Raw genomic sequence first — 22,794 nt, forward strand, 5'->3', positions numbered from 1 at the left:
GCGAAACTGTACCCTGCAGGGAGGTGGTGCTGGGTGATGGAGGGAGGGGGTGACACCGGAGGTTTAGAGGGGACAACCGCTTTGTCCGGCCTAGATCCAAGGGCGGACGAGGGGGCCTCATCCGACTGCAGGAGATCCGGACCTCCCTCCGGGTTTTCCTGCAAGGTGCTCTGGCCTCTTTGAAGGCTTTGGAAGAACGAAGCCAGGATCAATTTCCTCTGAAGTCAGGCAAACTGGGTCGGGCCAACAGTCCTCCCTCGGCTCCCAGGGCTCCCGGTTCCAGTGTCTCCACAGCAAGAGGCCTCGTCCTAGCCCCGGCGGGCCCAGCCCTACCACGCCCTCGCCCCGCCCCCACTCTCGTCTAGGTCCCGCCCACATGCCTCTCGCCCACACCCCTACTTCTCCTTAGCCCCGCCCAGTATCAGCCCCTGCCCATTCCACAGCCTATCACGAGTCTGCTTTCTCCCTGCCTAAGACCCGCCCCATCTTAGCCCCACCCATAAGCCTTCGGCCCCGCCTCGCGGGGGCCGAGTGGGACCCGCTGAAGCGGCGGCGGGGGCGGGGCCCGCCTCACCCGGAATGAATACTAACGGTGGCCGCAGCCGCATCCGGGCACTCCGCAGGTCGCGGCGGCGCGGCAGTGGCGCAGGTGAGGAGACAGCACCGAGAGTCGATCTCTGGACAGGGGTCTCAGCGGCGCCGATCGGCGATCCCTGGGGCGATCCCTACCCTGCCCCGCCGGGGTCTGGTGCGGCCTCAGCGTGGGGGCGCTGGGCTTCCTTCGAGGAGGCCAGGCCGGGACCGGGGACAGCGGCTGAGGCTTCCCGATGCGCCGGCCGTTCGCGGGGCCCTAGGTTTGCGCTTGTCTGGGCGAGGGTGGTGGTCCGTTTTTTTTGTTTTGTTTTGTTTTTTTAAAGAGTGAGTGTTGTTCTGGGAGGAGACAGGGAAATAGAAGAACACAGAAAAAGCTTGAATCATAACACTGCTATTTCACATATGCCATTTGGGGCTTACTTGCAATCAAAGCCAGATTTTCTTTGCTATTTAATGAAAGAACACGGTTGATTTTCTCCAGCCGTGACGATCTGATTCTGTATTTCTCACCTCCTAACCCTTACTCTTATTTTTAAATACAAGGATATTTTATTACTCGAACTGAAGAATCATTTTATGTGTTTTGAAATATATATATTTGAGAAGCTCTGGGTAAAGGTTGCGTAGAGCAATTTATGACAAAAGTGAAAGTGAACATTTTAAAGGAGTGGTTTACAACATCTCACTTTCGGTTTGGAGCAGCACTAGTAATAGAGTTCTGCTTTGGGGGACGCTATGTAATGTAGAACAGTTCTCCAGTTAAAATAGAAAAGGGATGTTTTAAGCCTTGTTCCCTTTCGATTTGATCTGAAATCTGTATCCTTGCGTATTCTGTTGTCTATAACTGAAGTTCTGTGAGTTTAACGACAGTGGTTTCATCTCTCTGTAAACACAAAGTGGGGTGGTGTAGACCCTCCCTGCTGTTTCTTTGCTGGTGGGTGGAGTGCGGGACACACACTAGGTGTGAGAGACCTTTTGGGTCTTTGGATGGAATGGCAGGGGGCTGGGCATTCAGCCTTCCCAATAGTTTGGCTTCAGTAAGCAGCTCAGAAAGTGATTCTGAAGATGTATGAGTAGGGAACTAGCTTTGTGTAGTGGTGATGTAAGGTACTTGTGTTTGTAAAGCTCATACACATCAGCACTAACACATACTTTCTGTGTGAGAAGCAGTTAGTGCTGGAAGATCTCGGTTCTCTCTAGGTCACCTGAACGAGCACAGTCCCCTCCCCGGTGAGTTTATTCCTGCCTCCCCTCTCTCCTCCCAGGCCTAATTATCCTCTTTCTCACCCCCAAACTGATGCAAAATAGATTTGGAATTTCTTTTAAAATACTTGTTTATGGAATACACTTAAGTTATCAAACTTGATTTAAAAATCAGGTGAATTGAGCCCTGGCTGGTGTGGCTCAGTGGATTGAGCACTGGCCTGTGAACCAAAGGGTCACTGGTTTGATTTCCAGTCAGGGCACATGCCTGGGTTGCAGGCCAGGTCCCCAGTAAGGGGCGTGTGAGAGGCAACCACGCATTAATGTTTCTCTCCCTCTCTCTCCCTCCCTTCCTTCCCTCTAAAAATAAATAAAATCTTTTAAAAAAATAAAATAAAATAAAAATCAGGTGAATTGGGTTTGGGGTAGTGTGGAATATAGGCCCTGAACAGAAAAAGAGAGAGAGAGAGAGAAAAGTCACGTATCTAGGTTACATTAACTCGTATTTTTTCACTCTCTAGAACTTGTCTTCATCCTTAGGGCCTAACAACGTTCTACTTTTTTTTTAAATTTTAGGGAGAGTGAGAAAGGGAGAGAGAGAGAGAAAAACATCAGTATGTTGTTTGACTTATTTATACATTCCCTGGTTGATTTTTGTTATGTGCCTTGACTGAGGTCTGAACCAACAACCTTGGTGTAACAGGAAGATGCTCTAACCAAATGAGCTACCTGGCCAGGGCTTCTGCTCTTCTTACCGCTTGTCTGATTTGGCTGCACTATCCCTTTCAGCTGTTACCCTGTCCTGGCAGCCTCGCCCACCCCTTTGAATTGCCTTGCTGCTTAGGTCCAAGTCGGCAGCTCCATGGCTGGCAGGTGCTGCGTAGGAAGAGAGCGGTTACATAGGCAGCACAGAGAAGCAGCGAGGGCTGCTGCTGAGACCGAGTACAGAGGCCGATGTTGCAGGCAGAAGTCCCAGCGCTAGTATGGTGCTGCCTAATTTTGTGGCCTTGGCTGGTCACTGCCGTGGGACTTGGGTTTTCTCAGCTGCAAAATGATGGGCCAAGCAGCTGGTGTTAAGTATGTACTGTTGAAATATGTACTGCTGTGTGCTGTTGCCACAAAATGTCACGTCATGCAGTACTTTCCCAGTACTGTAAGTAGTAAGTTTTTTATTTTATAGATATTACTTATTTTTCTATATTATTTATTTACTTTTAGACAGAGGGGAAGGGAGAGAGAGAGGGAGAGAAACATCAATGTGTGGATGCCTCTCGTGCACCCCCTACTGGGGACCTGGTCCACAATTCAGGCAGGTGCCCTGACTGGGAATTGAACCGGTGATCCTTTGGTTCACAGGCCCGCAGTCAATCCTCTGAGACATACCAGCCAGGGCATAAGTTTTTCATTTAAAAAATTCAGATATAGAGGACATTTATTGATAGTTCAGTTGAAGCTAACTGAAGAAAGTACCTACCAGGGTAGTGAGCATTTGTTTTGTGTTAAACTAGCCAAAATACAAGAGACTTTATAAGCTCTGTGCTGAGTTTCTTAGAAAAGTTCACTACTTTAGGGATTCATCTTTCTCTTATGTTTTTTCTTAGATCAGGCAATAATAGGGTTAAGAAATAGAAAAGTATAATAAACCTTGCTACATATTAGCAACTTTGCAGTGCATATTTTAATGTAATATAATATATAATTGACTATTATATATATGTGTGTGTGTGTATATATATATATATATATATATATATATATATATCCAAGTATATATAAATATATGTATTTCAGAGAAGTCTGGAACCAGTTAAAACCTAATCTAAAAGTAATTTAGATTAAACCGGAATGGGAAAAGTGGAAGGGAGCTCTACAAAACACCAACATATTAGGTGGTGATACACACCTGGAAATGTCGTGTGGGGTTCATCGCTATACTGTTTTGCTTTCAAGGATGGCGCAAAAGAAATATCTCCAAGCAAAACTGACCCAGTTTTTAAGGGAAGACAGAATTCAACTTTGGAAACCTCCATATACAGATGAAAACAAAGAAGTTGGTTTGGCATTGAAGGTATTTTTCTTTTAAGATATAGATCACCAGCAGGGGTATGAGTCTCCTTGGTGCCGACAGAAGAATGTCCAAACCTGTAGAAATGTTTACAAGTTCATTAGAGTTTCTTTGAGCCAGACAGAGGGCTAGCCCGGAAGCAAGACCTCAGCGGACTGAGGAAAACCTTCCCAGAATGGCAGTTTGCAGTGTCTTGTTTACATGTGGAATTAAGGAGGGAACCAAAGGAAGATTATGAGAAATCCAGGGAGAAAGCCAGGTGGGGATTGGATTGCAGGATAGTTAACAAGATTCTGTGTTCTCTCTGAGGGTCTGAAAGAGGCATTTCAAAGGTATGTTAACCTAGACATGCAGGAACCAGGGACAGCAGTGCTTCAGGCAAAGGTTGGGTAAAGATGAACATGCCTGGGGCAGGACTACCCACAGTGTCCCGCCCAGTTAGGAATTTATGATCAGATCATCCTGCTGCGAGGTTACTTTTGGTTAGATCTTGTTACAGAGCCTTTTTTCCGTCCACATTGATAAATAAGATTTCTTTTTTAAAAAAGATTTTAGAGAGAGGGGAGGGGAAGGAGAAAGAAAGGGAGGGAAACATCAGTGTGTGGTTGCCTCTCGCATGCCCCCCATACTGGGAACTTGGCCGGAGAACCTGGCCGGAAACCCAGGCATGTGCCCTGACCGGGAATCAAACCAGCGGCCCTTTGGTTCACAGGCCGGTGTTCAATCCATTGAGCCACACCAGCCAGGGCGGTAAATAAGATTTCTGAAGTCACCAGAAGTTGCCAGGCACAACCATGTGCATAAACTTTGGGCATAACCAAAAGCAGTAGTGAGAAGCAGGTACCTACTTACTGGGAGTTAACAAGCTTTTTAATAAGATTTTCTTCATGTGAAAATGTTACCTGATTTCTGGGGCGTACACTATTTTTAATACCCTCACAGCATTACCTGAAGTCATTAACCTGGGGACTACTTTTGACCTGCTGGTGTGGCCGAGCTGCTGGGGAGTGAGTGTGGTCCGCCTTCCTCTGCAGGGCCTTGGGTGGGTCTCGGGCGGGTCCAGCCTGGTCCACTGGAAAACCATTGCTCCCACCCCCAGCGTTTTTACACTATGGCTCTGTTCGTTTTTCCAAAGACTATTTTTTCTATTAATTACTCCTTGGTTTTTCGTGGCACCAGAAATGGCCTTATTTTATATAAGTGAAATTTCTAGAAATTGAAAATTTTCTGCTTTCCAAAGCAGAGAAAAACATGAACCATTTTTTAAAAATGGAAACCTATTATAGTGGAATATCCTAGCAGACGCTTTCCTGCCTTCTCAGTTAGATCTCTGTGACACAGTGATGCCCTTGGGAGGTGACACCTGTATGGGGTCTTAGAGTTCTCCTTCCTCTCCCATTCCTGACAGGCCTCCCTTTTCCTTTTTGCTCCCCACCTTCTGACCTTTTTCTGGATTTACTGGTTACGATCTCTTGGCTCAGAGCTTAGGTGTGGCATAATAGGAAAGCTATTTGTTGTCTGGTGTGGGACTCCTCTAAAACCCTGGAATTTCCCCAGTGGTGAGGGCGACAGGAGCTCCTTTTGTTCTGATGGAGCAGCTCTGGGCCACAGCCAGGATAGGGCCAGTCGACAAAGGACTGATTAGGAGCTTGGAACTCAGCCCCACCCTCCAGCCTCAGGGAAGGCGGGAGGGGAGAGGGCTGGAGATCCTATTAGTCACCGAAGCCAGTGGGTTAGTCTGCCATGCCCACGTAATGGCACCCCCATAAACCCCTTACTTGATGGGTTTGGGGGAGCCCCCAGATTGGCAAACACACTCACATGCTGCACCCCAGACCCTTTCAGACCCCATCTATTTACCTGTTTATGTAGATGTTCATTTGTGTCCTTTATAATAAACCATAATAGTAAGTGGAGCATTTTCATGAGCTCTGTTGAGTCATTCTAGCAATTATTATTTCACAAGGAGTATGAGCGATTCAAAATTTTCTGTTTTGAAAGTTATTTATGGCCCTGGCCTGTGTGGCTCTGTTGGAGCATCCTCCCCTGACTGAAAGGTTGCTGGTTCAATTCCCGGTCAGGGCACATACCTGGGTTGTGGGTTCAATTCCCAGTCCAGGCGCCAGTCCCCTGTCCGAGCGCATACTTGTTTGGGAGGCAACCAATCAATGTTTCTTTCCCTTCCTTTCTCTATAAAAGCAATAGAAAAAAATGTCCTCAGGTGAGGATAAAAATTCAAAAATAAAATTAAAAAAAATAGTTATTTATATCTACCCTGACTTGTTCTCACAAGTTAGAAAAATTAGATTGCTTTGTGTGTTTTTCTTTTCTTTTTTTTCCCCTCCAGTGGAGATGATCACTTCACTATTTCTTAAAATAATTTTTATGTATTACAGTCACTTAAGTTATAGTCCACTTGTCTTTTCTCCCTAGAATAATCTCAGGTATTTTCACTTTTTTTATTAGGTCTGTTTTCTTATCCGTTGTTCCTATGCCTCCCAACACATCAGACCGGCCTGATTTCACTCTAATGGGGGGCCCACCACTCACCAGGGTCTCGCATGCGCTGCTCTGCTCTAACCCCCACGTTGTTTTGAGCTGATACTACATAGATCTGTATTTTCTGACTTTTTTCTAGGACCTTGCTAAGAAGTACTCTGACAGGCTAGAATGCTGTGAAAATGAGGTAGAGAAGATCATAGAAGAAATACGTTGCAAAGCAGTCGAGCGTGGCACGGGAAATGAAAATTATAAGACAACGGGAATGGCCACAATTGAGGTGTTTTTACCGGCACGGCTAAGAAAAGTGAGTAATTTTCTCAAGTTTACGAAGGTCCTCATGCCTAGTTAACTTAGTGAGGTGAGCAAATAAATTATGATTGTTTTTAAAAGCTATAATATGAAGTTATTTTATTTGTCTGACTTTTTAAATAGGATAGGAAGAAGCTCTTGGAAACTCGATTACACATCACCGGCAGGGAACTGAGGTCTAAGTACGTATCTGCACCCCCCCCGCCCCCCCGCCCCCCCCGCCCCCCCCCTCCCCCCGTGCCCCGGGTGCCCCGGCCCTTTTACATCAGCTGTTTGATCCTGGTGGCCGGCCTGGAAGAGAGAGAGGGCGGGTGCTGCCCTCCTCACTCTAAGGACAGGAAGAGTGAGGCCAGGAGGCTGCAGGACTTACCTGGGCTCACACTGGTAGTTAAGGGCAGATGAGAACTCCAGACTCACCCCACTCTTCTTCAATTCCTGGTAAAACCTGAGCTCGGGTGGGAACTCCGGGCCCACCGCCTACTTGGTATGTATGTGAGTCAATGAATGGAGGATAGAAATAGGAGACGGCGTGGCGCTGACCGGGTTGTTAGCTTTCAGTTTTACTCCTCAGGGCACTAATGACTTGCTCAGACGTTTGGCAAAGTGTTTTAGCAGATTTCAGGCTGCTGGCCCACCTGTGAAAAGAAAAAAATAGCAGAGGCAGCCGATCGACATTTCTCTTGCACATTGATGTTTCTTGCCCTATTTTTCTTCCTTCCTCCCCACCCCTCCAAAAATATTAATAAATAAATACAACCTTTAAAGAAAGAGTTCAGCAGTTTGGAGCAGGGACTGAGAGTCTGTGTCCCAGAAGCTCCCAGCGATGCCCAGGCAGCTGGTCTGAGGACCACGCTTGGAGTGGCGGGGCTCCAGACAGCGAGTGGACTCAGCGGGTGCGTGCCGGGCGCCCCCACCATCACTGCCATGGTTGTGCTGACGATGGTGACCACCGCTCTCAACTAAAAGAAGAAGGAAATACCGGCCCGTCACATGCTAGTGAAATTCTGTTTTTGAACGGTCCGAGCTTTTAGCACTTCGAGCCCCGGTTTCTGAAGCTGGTTTTTCTCATTTCCTTCTTTGCCCTGTGTCAGGGCTGTTAGGGACCCAGAGGCGACATTCACTCAGCAGGGCACTGTCCCTATCACGGGCTCCTCCCAGGGGGCCCCAGGCTATTCAGAAGGTCTTTCTCCTGACCCCAGCTAGGGCCCTCCTTTCAAATGCATATCCTGCCCCAGGGGTCTCCACCTCCTGAGGAAACAAGCAGTAAAACAGTTTAAAAAGGGACATTGTCTTTCTTTCTCTTTTTTAAAGGTTTATTTACTTACTTCTAGAGAGAGGGGAAGGGAGGGAGAAGAGAGGGAGAGAAACAGCAATGTGTGGTTGCCTCTTGAGCGCCCCCTACTGGGGACCTGGCCTGAAACCCAGGCATGTGCCCTGACTGGGAATCAACCGAACCCCTGACCCTTTGGTTCGCAGGCCAGTGCTCAATCCACTGAACCACACCAGCCAGGGGGGAAAAAAATGGACATTGTCTCGTACACATCATCAATTGATATTTGTGGGTCAGTAAGTTGAAATACTGGGTCTTTCTGGGTAAAATGTATAAAGTAGCCATCATGGTTAAAAGCTAATGAACGGAAAATAACACATTTTATTACCTACATTTTTCACTGGTATGTTTTACAGAATAGCCGAAACCTATGGATTTCAAGAAAATTATATCAAAATTGTCATAAACAAGAAACAACTTCAACTAGGTATGTTGTGGCAAAGTACGCAGGACTTAAAAATCAAATTAACCTAGAAATAATGACTTTGCATCTTTTTTTCCCTCTTCCTCTACTCACAAATTTCTAGTAGTTTTATTGCATATATGATTCAGCAGCAATTGTTTTAGAGTTTACTACACTAAAAAGGAGAAGTAGCAAGCAGCGTTTCTGATAAATATTTGTAGCCTGTTCGGTGCTAGTGGGGAAGAGAGATACTCGCCATTGGTCTGATGAAATGTTACAGAGTGGAAGTGTAGGGCTGCTCAGGGTAACATCGGGCTTCCGGTACACGCTCCTGAGGGGCACCAGCTGAAGCAGAGTGGGCCGGGGAGGCTGTGCTGGGGAGGGCTCCAGGCTGAGCGGGCTGCACCTTGGAGGCCGCGATGTGACTGAGGAACTGGAAAGGTCCCGTGCGGCCAGGCGTGCACGGTGACAGAAGGGTAGTGCCGGGTAAGGATGCAGCACAGGCCAGGCCAGGCCACACCGTAGAGGTCGCAGGACTGGTTCTCACTCGGGGGTGATCGTGCCACCCAGGGGCCCTTTGGCAATGTCTAGAGATGTTTTTGGTGGTCATGACTTGGTGACAGGGGGCGGGGGGCCAGGTGTGTTTTCTGTCACTCCTTTGGTTAGAGGCCTAGTGCAGGCACAAGGCAGCCGCCTCAGCAAAGACCCATCCAGCCCACGACGTTGGTCGTGCAGCGGCTGAGAAACTCTGCCCCTGAGCCCGGTCAGAGCCCCTCCTAAGCGGGGAGGGAAGCCGTGGGTGCTGGGGAGTGACACCCGATAGATCTGTGTTTTGCAGACCACCTTGGCTGCAGTGGGGGATGGATTAGCGGGAGGCGCGAATGGGCCTGGGAGACCGGTTGGCTCTTGCTGCAGTTCAGGCAGGTGCTGTAGTCTGGTGGGTTTTCAGGGCTTCTGGGGCCCGAAGGGTCAGGTTCACCACCCAGCTTGATGCAACGCCGCCTTCACAGCCTAGCCCTCGTCTTTCTTCCCAGCATCACTTCTAGCCACGTCCATGGTCTGTGTTAGGTGTCACAGGTGTATTCTCGCTGTCTGGCCTCACCTCAGTGCTCGTCCTGTGTGTGGTGTCCTTCACAGGACAGAGACCCTTGATAGTATCCAACCCATCGGTCTTGTGAGTTTGTTTTCAGAAGCTCCTTCTTTAACCCGAGGGTCCCAGGGATAGTCTAGGTTTTCTTGTATCAGCTCAACCTGTATGAGGTCTTTAATTTGCCCTGAGTCCCCCTTTGTTTGTAAAGGCTCAGGACCCAGCCTTACAGTTCTTCCAATACCCCGACTGAACTTGCTTCTTCCACGCTGATATTTGGTGCCCCCGTACGCACATATTGTTTCCATTCACCGGTAGGTTTATTCCTGGGCCAGAACCTTTTTTATTTTGTAACTAAAAGTTTCTATCTTCTGACCATCTTCACCCATAGAGTCTATTATTACTGTGGTTTTGTTGTAGTTTTAAAGTCTGGTGAGGTGAATCCCCCTCTTGGTTCTTTATCAAGGTGGCTTGGCCATTGGTGGATCTTCACGTCAAGTTTCTTAAGAATGTACATATCCAAATAGCATTTTCCAGACATGTGTTCAAATTTATATATTTATAGTTCATAATATTTTTTTATTTTAAAAATCCGTTTGCATCTCTATTTACCCTTTTTCATTTTGGTGGTGCTTTATTTGCATCTTTGACTTAATTTTTGTTAGGTTTGTATACTTGACTGATTTTTTTCATAGCACCAGCTTCAATGTGAGGAAACTGGGTCCTAGAAGTAAGTCACTCTCCCAGGGCCTCCGAGGTAGAAAGGGAGAGAAGCCAAGGTCTCTGCTCTTACCCGACAGTACACGGCCTCTCCCGGCGCACTGCTGTGGCGCTGTGCGTTGGGTGTGTTCTCGCTCCATCCAGGGCGTAGGAAAAGTCGTGCGTTACCATTTCTCGTTTTCCTTTTCTGTGGTCCAGCCTGGTGCTCTCCCTGAGGTAGTCCCAAATATTTATTGCTTCCATTTGATCTTACAGTGAGAATAAAGAGGATCGGAAAGCATGAATTAGGTCTACTTTCATGGGCTGACTTTACCCATTGCTTCCCAGTCACGGCTCCACCAGCCACTTTCAGCGTGTCCGCACCAGTGTGGCCCGGTGTTGGCACGTGCGGAGGCGGGTTGAAGAACTCCAGGGAGCCTGGGGAACGGCCCGTGGCCCCGCACGTGGGAGGGCTCGTTCCACAGTGCGTGCTCCCGCCTGTTGCAGGGAAGGCCCTGGAGGAGCAAGGCGTGACGCACAACGTGAAGGCCATGGTGCTGGAGCTGAAGCAGTCCGAGGAGGATGTCAGGAAGGACTTCCAGGTGCAAGAGGAAGAGCAAAACGAAGCTGAACAGAAAGAAAAGAGGATTCAGAGGACGAAGAGGGGGCTAGAGATCCTGGCAGAGAGAGGTACCCAGGGCTTCGGGCTTCTCACCTCCCGCGGCGCTTTGAGCCAGCTGCCAGCCCCGCCTCGTGGGGGCGTCGCGGTTCTCATTGGCTTTTCTCTCGACAGTCTGACGGGTGGGATGTCGCCGTCAGTGCTTGCTTGCTTGCTTTTTTGTCGTTGCTTTCTAACACCGATTGCATGAAGTTCCCCTTGGTCTTGTTGCAGCGGAGACAGTGGATCCCGAAACCACACCGTACTTAGAAATCGCTAACCAGACGGGCAGGTCCATCAGAATTCCTCCCTCGGAAAGAAAAGTAAGTCCTGTGAGAAACGTGCGGCTTGTTCTTGGATTTGCTGTTGGAACAGCATGGGTTTTCTAGTCCTTTGGTCCTGGAATGTTGCAAAGGATCAGAAGCAGTTTTCTGCCTCCGGTTTATCAGCAGCACATGAATCAACAGTATTTACTGTGTGCACCCGTGCACAGTGGGCTCACAGAAATCACAGTAGGCTGTGATTTCCAGGGCAGCAGTACAAACAGCATGACCTCGCCGACCTGTACCAGTGACTTTGAACGCTCCCAAGTGATGCCAAGCCCTGCCTTCAGCATTGGCTGTTTGATGGCATTTATTTTGCTAGAGGGCCATGTCCCCTGAGGGATGGGTCACTGGGGGGACTGCGTAGTTTGGGAAAAGAATGACCGGTGATTGTGCAGTGTCTCCCCTGTCTTTCCACTCCCTCTTTCCGTGTTCGAGAATTTGGAATAGCAGGAGGCGATTTTACCTTTGGACACATTCAAGGGGTTCTTTATAGCAGCACAGTGCACCCTGGACCCCAAGTGCAGGCCCCGAGCTGGAGTCCAGCACTTCTTAAATGAAAAACTCTAATGACTGTGGGTCCCATTATTTTAATTTAATTTAAATAATTAAATTAGCCCCATTAGTTTAATTTTTGTCTTTTTAAAAAAGATTTTATTTTTTAGAGAGAGGAGAGAGGGAGAGAAACATCAATGTGTGGTTGCCTCTTGCACGCCCCCTAGTGGGGACCTGGCCTGCAACCCAGGCACGTGCCCTGACTGGGAATCAAACTGGCGACCCTTTGGCTCACAGGCTGGCACTCAATCCACTGAGCCACACCAGCCAGGGCTAATTTTTCTGTCTTTAAAGGACAGTTTTAAGTAGGTTTCTCTATATGAATTGTTCTGTTAAAACTGAGGATTAAGTTTAAGTTTTATTAAGAGAACTTTGTAGCTGCCAGTGGATTGATATTTGCTTTGTTTTGTTTTGTTAACGTTGGAATAGTTTGTCCACTGCCCTCTTATACTGAGTGATGACATGCAGGTCATTTGGGAAGACCTTTGCAAGACTGAATGATATAAAAATTCAAATCTAAAAATAGTAAGGAATTAAAAAAATTTTTGGATCACTGCTTAAAAATTATTTTGGAAATACTAGAGTTGACAGGTACTTCAGAAGAAAACCTGGTGAAGGACAGAAGGTGGCGTGAGTGCGCCTCTGAGAAAGAATAATACAAAGGACACGCGGATTGGGCTGCTTTTTTCTATCTTCCGTCTTAGCGAAAAGTGGAAATAGATTTAGGCCAGCAGATGCCGAAATAACTGCTGGAGAGAAAGGACACGCCATGGTTGTCACCGTATCGGCCGCATTCAATCGAGTGCTTGGTTTCAGAGTGCAAATGAGATAAAGCTTTAACTATATTTTTCTTAATTTGGACTTTTAAATTAGTTGTGCTCTTTTTTTATTTTTACTTTCTATTTCTTTAGACTTCCTATGCTTTTGATATAGTATTTGATTATAGTTTAAAGTGATGTTTTTCCAATTCCCAATTTTTCCCTAGGCCCTCACGTTAGCGATGGGCTATCATGAGAAGGGCCGAGCGTTCCTGAAGAGAAAAGAATACGAAATAGCCTTGCCCTTCCTTCTGGACGCCGACAGATACTTCTGGTAGGCACTCTCGTACTTGGTGAACCCCAGGTTTAAGGAGGAGGGCCCCAAATCGGACAGCCCCCTCCCAGCCTCTGTCACCTCAGACCTCAGGCTTTCATCCCGACGGATGATGGTTGGTGTGAGAGAGCAGTTCCGATGTAGACCGATTTGTAAATTACTTCTTTCCTAAGTAAGAACAGCTCTAACGGGTCTCTCTTCCCTGTAGCGAGTGTTAGAGACGCAGGCACCGATTTCCTTTACACCAAACACGTAGGACCTCGCGTTTGTTTTCGGGGAGGTGTTGTCGGACCTCAGCCCTTCACCCAGTGGATTTGGTGCAGATGACTGTCCCCCAAATTCGTTGCTTTATTGGGGCTGTGAAAAGGTAATATGGTACTGTTCCTTCTGCATTTGTTGCTGGAATTCTTCTGAAAAGAAACAGGTTTCCTCGTCAGCTGTTTGGTTATGCTGGTGACAAATTGTAGCGCAAGACAATAAAATGCATGGTCCTTTTCCTTATTTTCTTGTCTTCAGAATAAATCAGTGGCTTCCCTAGCATCCTCCAAAAATGAGGTTACCAATCAGGTTTTCCCTCCTTTTTATTTATTTTTCTAAAGTATCGGTACACGAACTCATGGATTTTAATCCATTTGATGTGTTTTGAGGCTCAGTGCCCAATTGGCCACCTATGGCCGGCGGGCAGGTCTGCATCCTTTTGCCCTGGTGGCCTCCGGCCTCCAGTGCCCGAGGACCCCAGAGTCACCGCGGGTGCTTCCCACCCCCGCCCAGGGCCCAGCAGCTCCCCGCGGATCCCTGGCTCCTCATAACGGGAAACGCCACCCAGAGACTGTGGGCAAGGCAGATGGGACATTTGAAAAATAGACAGTGTCTGAAATTGCTCAAAAGGTAGCAATTTTCTGTTATTTTCTTTTCCATTTTGATGAATTCCCAAGATACACTGTACACTTCAAGAAGATAAATACAGCTGCCTGCTTTGTCCACTGCACTGGCAGCACCCTTGGGTTTTAAGTGAACAAATCACAACTTAAGCAAAAAGGGAAGTTTATTGTCTCAACTACTTGGGAGGAGGGGCAAAGCTAGACCTTACCAGGACTGGGGCTCGCTGCCCCTGGGCTTTTCTCGCTCTGCCTGAGCATGGCAGCTGCTTTTGGGGTGTCGCTGCCATTCTCTTCTGCTGCAGGGAGTGCGGGCTGTACGTTAGGTCCTTAAAGTTCAGGCAGATGTTTCGCTTCCTCCCTAATTGTTCCTAACTATTGGGGGAAATTTCAATTGTATCTAAAGATAGAGACTGGTACAAGGAATTCCCACGTACTCCTAATCCAGCTTCAGTGAGCGAGATAAACTCGATCTCTGTTCGTCCGGATGTGCCTCTCTTTTCACCCTGGACAGAACCTTGCAATAATTTTCAGGTCTCATGACCCCGGAATAATGACGACTGTGCCTTCAGTTCCAGACCATTAACATGTCCAGTGAGTAGTAGACCTGATCATCCAACAGTGTCTGTCTGTGCCTTTGTAACTGGCAGTGACTTTTTGCCTGAAGGTCTGTTTATTTGGACCCACTTATTAGCAGGATTTTTGTGAGTTTCTCCTCTTCGTAAAGGAGATCAAGTCTCGGCAAGTCGGTCATGTAGCTGGAAGAAACTTCAGTTCGTTTCCTTTCCAACCCTCGATGCTTCTCCTGTCTTCTCCAAATAGGCTAACAGTGGTACCAGAACTTTCTGTCATGCATCCCAGGGCGTGGGATGTAGTATGACCAAGAGTAGCTTCTTTCCCCACTTACAACCAGAAAGGGGAGTTCTGCTTTAGGCCAAGATGGAATAACAGGGACTAGATGTACCCTCCCACCTGAAACAACTGAAAACTGGGGCAAAACGTGTGAAAACATGGGTTTCCTGGCGGCACAGGACAGTGACCCCAGGAGCAGAGAAGCCACGTGGTAGGTTCCCAGACTGCTGGGCAGGGAGAAGCCCCGCGTGGTTCCCCAAGCGGAGGGTGAGCTGGGTAATTAGTGTTCCCACCAGCCAGAGTGGTAACAAAATTAGCCCTGAAGGTGCTCCAGCCCCCCTAACAAAACTTAAAAGTAAGCCTGGAAACCATCACACTGTTTTCAAGTAACGTAACTGCATCCCAAACAAGGCTCAATAACATTTATAGCAATTCAAAAATATCCGGCATCTCATTAAAAATTCACAGGCATGCAAAGAAGACAATACAACCCATAACAGAGAGAAAAATCAATCAATAGAAACCGATCCAGAAGGGACACAGAAGATACTTAGTAGATGAGGGCATTAAACCACTTGCTGTAAACACGTCCCCCATGTTCAAGAAGGCACAGGACTGTGGGCCGGGTGGCAGAGGGCCATGGGCACGGGGGCAGAGGCGGGGAAGCTGCACCGAAGGCCCACCCTGGAACAGAGGGCAGAAAGCACAGGGTGGGGTGGGCGGGGTTAAGTGGAAATTAGAGACTGCAGAAGAAAAGATTAGTAAATGTGAGGATATGGCAAAAGAAACAATTCAACATGAAACAGAAAAAAGACTGAATAATAGAGAACAGAAGGCCCACAAGCTTGCATGACGGCCTCAAAAAGATCATAGTAATTGGAGTCGTTGGAGCCCCTGAAAAAAGGCAGGGGGGACAGAAAAATGCCTGAGCAAATAATGGCCAGACTTCCTCCCAGTTTGATGAAAACTGTAAGCACCCCAGATACAAGACCCGTAATGAATCTCAAGTACAAGAAATTTGAGGGGGAAAAAGACACAGGAACACCATCATCCAGTTCCTTAAAGCCAATTATAAGACTTAAAAAGGATTTCAGCCAACCTTTCTTTAAAAAAAGGAGATGTGTAAGCTTAGTTTACCTTTCTTGAAATTAATGTCTTTACTTAAATGTCATAAGGCAAATATAATAAATATCTGTTAAATAACTGACTTAAGCCACACTGGGATTTAATTTTCCTAAAGCTAGCTCAGTAAATTTTATTTAAATAAGTGTATATTTATTTTAATGTTTTCAACCTGAAAATGTATTGACTGTTGAATATTAAAGCTGCTAAAATCAGAAGCCAGAGCAATATTAATGAAAATATGCTCTAAGACACAATTTCATACAAGGCTTTAAATTTTGTTTTTTTCTAGGTGATGCGATTAGTTTCAAAATTATTCTATACAAATGTTGATTTCATGATCTCTTTTGTAGGCCTAGATTATGAATAAAAAGTGCTATTTTTGAAACTAAAAGGAGGAAATGTACCTTTTTAATATAAGACTTGTGCTTTTTTTTTTTTTTAATCCTCACCCGCGGATATACTTACTGATTTAGAGACAGAGAAAAGGGGAGAGAGAGAGGAAGAGAGAGGAAGAGAGTATGCGCCCCAAAAAGGATCAAACGCGCAGCCTTTTCTTGTACCTGACGACGCTCAACCAAATATGATACAAGCCTATTTTTTGCCTTTTTCTAAGTATTTTACTTATTTATTGTTACAGAAAGGCGAAGACAGGGAGAGAAGCATCAATGTGTGGTTGCCTCTCTCATGCCCCCAGACTGGGGACCCGGCCTGCAACCCAGGCATGTGCCCTGATTGGGAATCAGACTGGGGACCCTGTGGCTCGCAGGCTGGTGCTCAATCCACTGAGCCACAGCAGCCAGGGCAGAAACCACTGCTTTACAGCACGGCCTCCCCGTGTTTGCTCGGGGGACTGACGCAGTGACCCCACCTTCCACTTTCTGCCGAGCCCCTTTCCCAGCTCAGCACCCGAGTGTGTGCGCGAGCGCATGCGCGCTGAACTTGAGCACTGGCTTTTTTTGTTTGTTTTTTACCATCGGTTGTATTCAGATTATAAATATAGCTCCCTGGATAGACATCGAGTCTCTTAAGGAACAGTCAGTCTTTGGAAATACACCAAAACTGGAGAAGAATGCCAGTAACTTCCAGTGGGTGTGTAGGGCCACGTTCCGGTGACGCCACCCCTTCCTCTCCCCAGTCAGTGCTGCAGAGAGCTGCTGGACACGGTGGACAACTACGCGGTGCTCCAGCTGGACGTCGTGTGGTGCTACTTCCGCTTGGAGCAGCTGGAATGCCTCGACGATGCGGAAAAAAAGTTAAACTTGGCCCAGAGTTGCTTTAAAAATTGCTATGGAGAAAATCATCAGAGACTGGTCCACATAAAAGTACGTGACTGTACGGGTGTGAGGTATTGTTGAGCCCATTTCTAGAACTTGAGTTCACTCCGGTCACCGTATTTAGACCGCTGCCCAAAGGTGATCGCTGTTACGGTCTGTGCGCGTTTAGCCCGGAAGACCAGGGACCCATCACAGGACCACTGACCGTGGGGGCAGCTGACTGTGTGCAGTAGAGTCTAATGGAAGATTTAAATGTGGAAAATGGGCATTTTGAAAAATATCAGTTCCCATGAGTGAGTTGCAGCTCAAGTGCTATGATTTGAATAGGGGTTTTTCCTCTAAAGTCCTCAGAATTCTGCTTGGGAATGACAGGGCAGCACAGGCTACTCCTGGCTTGGGTTTGCACACTTCCCCCCGGACCACAGGGCCCCGGGGAGACACGTGTTCTGACACAGTTTCTTCCAGAGGAGGTCATTGTCCCAGGGGATCTTCACCTTGGCCATCAGCAATAGTAAACCAGACATTTTAGTAATTCCACTTTACCCCATGGAGATGAAGGGAACTGCGCATGGGCTATTACTGACCTGTAATTAGAAATAAGACAATTTTATCCTTTTCTCCCCCAATAATTTTAGGGAAATTGTGGGAAAGAGAAGGTGTTGTTTTTAAGACTTTACTTGCTTCAAGGTATCCGAAATTACCACAGCGGAAACGGTGAAGAGGCTCGTGAGTATCTCAACAAGGTAAGAATGAACACTCGGAGTTGTAACCATTTTCATCTACATTGTTTTTTATCCCAGAAGTTAAGTATCTCGTAAACTCAATAGTGCGTGACTTGAGAGGAACGTAGATCTCTCCCACATGTCCCATGAATATATTTGTATTTGTTAGGGGTCAGGCCAGGTGCCATAATGAGGAAACCTTAAGAAGAAGGTGACTTCATGGCTAGAAGTTCCTGTGTTATCCAGCCAGCTGCCTCTAAGCCCGCCGGGGCAGTGGGGCAATCCAGGGTTGCCCCCTCAGTGCCTCTTGCCGCCAGCAGACGGGGCAAGAGAGTAGGGAGATGACGCAAAGCTGCGCCCTCAGTTCTGCTGCGTTCCATGGCCTAGACTTACCCAGGAGGCTGCCCCCTGCCCAGGGATGGGTCGGAGTGCCTGTGCACAGCCCAGATGCAGGGGATTTGTTGCAAAAGTGATGGGGGTGGATAATGGATACCAGCCCCTCCCATGCTACTCAGCCTATTTTATGTTGCTATCCTTATATGACTTTTCTATTTTCCCTGTCTGTAGGCTCGTCAGCTCTTTAAGGAACTATATATTGACCCAACAAAAGTTCACAATTTGTTGCAGTTGGGGTTCACTGCCCAGGAAGCCCGGCTTGGCCTCAGGGCCTGTGAGGGGAATGTGGATCACGCAGCCACCCACATCACCAACCGCAGAGAGGTACCTCAATGGGACCTGGGGACCCTGGGTCGCAGCCTGTGCCTGGTAGTGGGTGTGACACCCGAGGCAGGAGCCAGCTTCTTTCTGAAGTGCCTTAGCTCTCCGATATGCAAAAACAGGGAAAGATAATGCCGCGGCAGGAATCGATAACGAGGCACTCTGTCACTTCAGCCTGGGAAGTCAGGAGGAGCTGATCTTTTTTTAACTGTGTTAAGTTAGTGCAGTCTCCTTATTTTATTTCCTGCTGTGGTGGCAGGTGGCTCATGAGTACAGTTTTCCAAGCAGGCTTCTCGCTCTCTTTTTTTATTTTTGTCATAGTATATTTCTGGGAACCATTTTAAAGGGGGCCATAACTTCCCATGGGGCCATTGGTACGGTTTGAGGTGGTATCTTGCCTGGAGACGTGAGTCATATCAGAAATAATCAACAGTATGTTACAAAAGCAAAGGCACAAAATCAAACTCATTTAAAACAAGTAGAAATAAGTACAGAAAAAAAAAACCCATAGAATTTCGGGGTTGGAAGGAATACTGCGGGGCTGATAGGCCGGTTTCACAGTGAAGGAGCTGCGGTCCAGGAGAGTGAGTGACAGTCCAGTAAGAGAAGTGGGACCACTCTCCTCTCTCTGAAACCGGAAGCTGGTGTCGGCCACCTCAGGGTCCCTCCCCGCTGTAACCCCAGCCACAGAAGCCCCTGGGCAAAGGTGAAGACCCTGAAAAGCCCAGTTCTGAGTGTCTGCGTTCACACTGCCCAGTCAGTGCTGATGGAACTCGAACCTCGCCGATACCGCTTTTATCACCCTGCTGCCACTTGGTCGCCGATACGATTTTCTTAGCATTTGGAAAGCCAGTGTTTTAAAATGAGATAATTTGAAAAATCTCATCACTTCGTATACCCTATACACCCAGAGTGCAGGGGGGGATTAATATCACCCAGGACCTCCCCAACCCCCACCAGAATCCACACTTTACTGACCTCCCAGTGATTCGTCACGGGCCGAGCAGCCTCCCACCCATGCAAACAGTTCTCCCGGCACCCTAGGGAGAAGGGGCTGAGCAGTGAGCTCACTGGTTGAGTGGCCACTTCTGACTTCGGCTGGCAGTAACTGTGAAGTGTTCTCTTTCCCCGCAAACTCAGGTTTCCGCCCTCTGGCCCACGCCAGGAGCCCCACTGTGGTCTCTGCCCTGTAGCCCCTCATGCTGCCGACCGGCCGAGACAGGCAGAGGGTCGCCTGCCTGTCAGGCCCCCAGATCCTACAGCACGTAGCTTGAGAAGGCTTTCTACAGAACCTCAGCCCCCCACTCAAGGAGATTCTGCTGTTTCCTAAAGGAACTGGCCCAAATCAGGAGAGAGGAGAAAGAGAAGAAAAGACGCCGCCTGGAGAACATAAACTCTTTGAAAGGGATGGGCTACTCCACTCACGCAGCCAAGCAGGCCCTCCATCAGGCCAGCGGGAACCTGGATGCGGCCCTGAAGGTAGCGCCCCCCTTCCCTCGCGCCTTCACCTGGGCTCCTCCCTGGTGTTCTTCCCCCCCTGCGTGGAGCCCCAGCCCGTGAGCCCCTCGTTCCTGGATTGGATCTGAGGGTCAGTGACGGAGATGGCCTGGTGGACCCCACCTCATCCCTGCCTTTGGCGGGAAGCCTCTGACCACCAGCCTGCGGCCCAGCCTGGGTGGGGTCCCCTTTCTCTGTTTCCACGGCACCTTTGCGTAGTCCTCCACAGGGTCCTCCGGGTGGGAGCCCGACTGCCGTGTCCACCTGGGCCAGAACAGCAGCCAGGCCTCCGTGTGGGTGGGCGGTGCTCGGGAGGAGTAACGGGCGGCGTTCCTGTGTGGTTTTAGATTCTTCTCAGCAATCCTTACATGTGGCTCAGTGATTTCGGTCCTGAAACCAACAACCATCAAGAAAGCCCTTCCCAGGAAAATATCGACCAAGTAAGCGAGAGTCGTCTGCGCCCCTCTCCGCCGCTCCAGCCTCAGGTGGCACAGGCGGGGCGGGGGGGGGGGGGGGGGGGGGGGGCGGGGGGGGATGAGGTTGGCAGTGGGACAGGGCTGAGTCCTGGCTCCCGGGCTCGCAGTGCGACACCGGCCGCCCCAGGGGCCAGTGAAGCACTGTACTGTGGGCGGTGGAAGGGGAGCAGCAGGATGGAGAGGCGCGGGAGGGTCCTGCACACACGTCGCTCGGCAGGCACTCCTGGGCCCCAGGTCCCGTCTCTCCGCCTGGGGCCTCAAAGGGGCCTGTGGTGACTCATCCACATGTGTCCCCTTCACACGGGGACACCTAGTGCACTGTGGCTGCTTAACCAGTGGCCCCGGTAACGGGGTTCGGCTAGTGCTGTCCTCGGCTCACAAGCTCGTGGCCTTCCCGAGGTGACTGTGCCCCAGCCCACTTCCCAAGCCGTGGCGTGTGCACATCTGTGCTGATGAGTGGCATGTGCAGGAAGGCCAGTGGCCCACGCGCCACAGGTTTAAAAATGCGCTCCCTCGATGATAAGGCCATCCTGGGGGCACAGGAGGGGGCGGGGGTTCTGCACACGCGCCAGCTCCGGGAGCCCCGGCCTCAGCAGCGGCCATCCCCTCCCTGCACTCTCCCCCAGCTAGTGTACATGGGCTTCGACACGGTAGTGGCAGAAGCCGCCCTGCGAGTGTTCAGGGGAAACGTCCAGCTGGCTGCTCAGACCCTGGCTCACAACGGAGGAAGTCTCCCTCCCGACCTGCAGCTCGCAATGGAAGATTCTTCAACGCCGTCCACGTCCCCTTCCAACTCTGCGTCCCCTTCCGACTCTGCGTCCCCTTCCGATTCTGTGTCCCCCTCCGATTCTGCAGGTAGGTCTGGGGCCTCTGAATCCCCAGGAAGCTGACAGGTGGGGATGTGACTTCAGCAGGGTGTGGCCAGGAAAGGTGTGGCCAAGGCTGGCGTGGACCAGTGTGGTCTCTCCGTGGGCTTTCTCCTCTTCTTGCTCTCCCTTGACCCACCCGTGCCCGCCGGGCTATGTTGCAGGGACCTCTAGTGCCTCAACCGATGAAGACATGGAGATAGACGCCGTCAACGAGATACTGGAAGACATCCCAGAGCATGAAGAGGACTACCTTGACTCAACCCTGGAAGAGGAAGAAATTATTATCGCGGAGTACTTATCCTATGTAGAAAATATAAAGTCAGCAACAACGAAAAACTAAATAATGAACAGAAAGAAGCACTAAGTTTCTGCTTATAAATTCTATTGTTATGAAAAGTGTAACGCAGGTCTTCTTTTTCCCCCCTTACTTTCTAACTGATTTTGCTCCCGAGTGCTTCCTACGTGGGCGTAGGATGGGCGGGCCGGGGGCAGGGACTTACAAGGCTAGAGGGGAGTTGGGGTGGGGGCCGGGGTGCTGGTCCCCACCAGGTGATTTGGGGCAGGAGCCCCCGCTGGGTTTCTCTGCCTGCAGAAATGGGGTTGGACTAGAGAACACGGCGGCCCTGGGAAGGGTCTCAGGGAGAGATAATGGGGGGCGGGGTGCACTCCTGTCTGCCTGCTCCTCACCACGCCCTCCTGAGCCCACTGCTCATCTTTTCCTTCCCGTGATGCAGCTCTGCCTTCCTGCTTCCTGTCTGGCCGCCCACGAATGGCCTCCACGTCTCCAACCCTTCCCGGTGCTCTAGGGGCATAGGATGTGGCAGTGGCCCCACCCACCATCCCGCTCCCCCCTGCCGCTGCTGCCAGCCTGCCACGTCAGTGTCTCATGCTCTCAGTTTAGTGAAATACGCACTTGAAATGCAAGGCTGAAATTCGGGATTTATGTGTGTTCAAAATCCTTTACAGAAATAAAATCTTTTATTAAATAGGAAAGTCTTAAGTGCTAACCAAAGCAATTTATTTTTAATCAGCATTTTCAGACACTGTGCTCTTACATTAAACGTACCGCTGAGTTACCTACCAGAGATGAAGGTATATTTTCTCCAGGTTTTGTGGGATTTGGGGTAGGTCTATAGTGCAGAAGACTGTTTCAAAAGGTACACAGCCTCACCCTGGCTGGTGTGGTTCAGTGGATTGAGTGCTGGCCTGTGAACTGAAAGGTCGCCAGTTCAATTCCCAGTCAGGGCACTTGCCTGGGTTCTCAGGCTAGGTCCCCAGTAGGGGGCATGCCAGAGGCAACCAGTTGATGTTTCTCTCACACATTGATATTTCTCTCCTTCTCTCCCTACCTTCCCCTCTCTCTAAAAAATAAAAATAAAATCTTAAAAATACATAGCCTCTTCCTGGCTCACATAACCGTTTCTCATTGCGCCACGCAATGCGACCCCCTGTAGGTGAGTGTCGTGGGTGTTCAACGAGAACTCCTTCCAGCAGCAGGACCAGCAGCTGGGCGCTGGCCGGCCAGAGCCAGGCCAGGTGCGTGCTCAGGACCCCGGCTGAGGGC

At 49.1% G+C, this 22,794-nt stretch overlaps 1 protein-coding gene across 2 annotated transcripts; it reads left to right on the plus strand.

The window, feature by feature from the left end:
• Positions 1-528: 528 nt before the first annotated feature.
• On the plus strand, positions 529-22,623 carry NUB1 (negative regulator of ubiquitin like proteins 1). Of its 2 annotated transcripts, none has more exons than XM_053926689.2 (15): positions 529-649; positions 3,748-3,865; positions 6,501-6,668; positions 6,797-6,855; positions 8,360-8,430; positions 10,700-10,882; positions 11,085-11,173; positions 12,714-12,820; positions 16,811-16,997; positions 17,585-17,692; positions 18,239-18,391; positions 19,721-19,867; positions 20,233-20,325; positions 20,988-21,216; positions 21,392-22,623. In XM_053926689.2, exons 2-15 carry the CDS (start codon positions 3,749-3,751, stop codon positions 21,568-21,570), a joined length of 1,890 nt encoding a protein of 629 aa, XP_053782664.1. In that variant the 5' UTR covers positions 529-649; position 3,748; the 3' UTR covers positions 21,571-22,623. The 2 variants fall into 2 exon arrangements, with proteins under 2 accessions (XP_053782664.1, XP_053782665.1); XM_053926690.2 differs by lacking the exon at positions 529-649 and adding an exon at positions 658-854.
• Positions 22,624-22,794: the final 171 nt, after the last annotated feature.

The sequence above is a fragment of the Desmodus rotundus genome, chromosome 6 (assembly GCF_022682495.2).
Source record: "Desmodus rotundus isolate HL8 chromosome 6, HLdesRot8A.1, whole genome shotgun sequence".
NCBI classification, from domain to species: domain Eukaryota; kingdom Metazoa; phylum Chordata; class Mammalia; order Chiroptera; family Phyllostomidae; genus Desmodus; species Desmodus rotundus.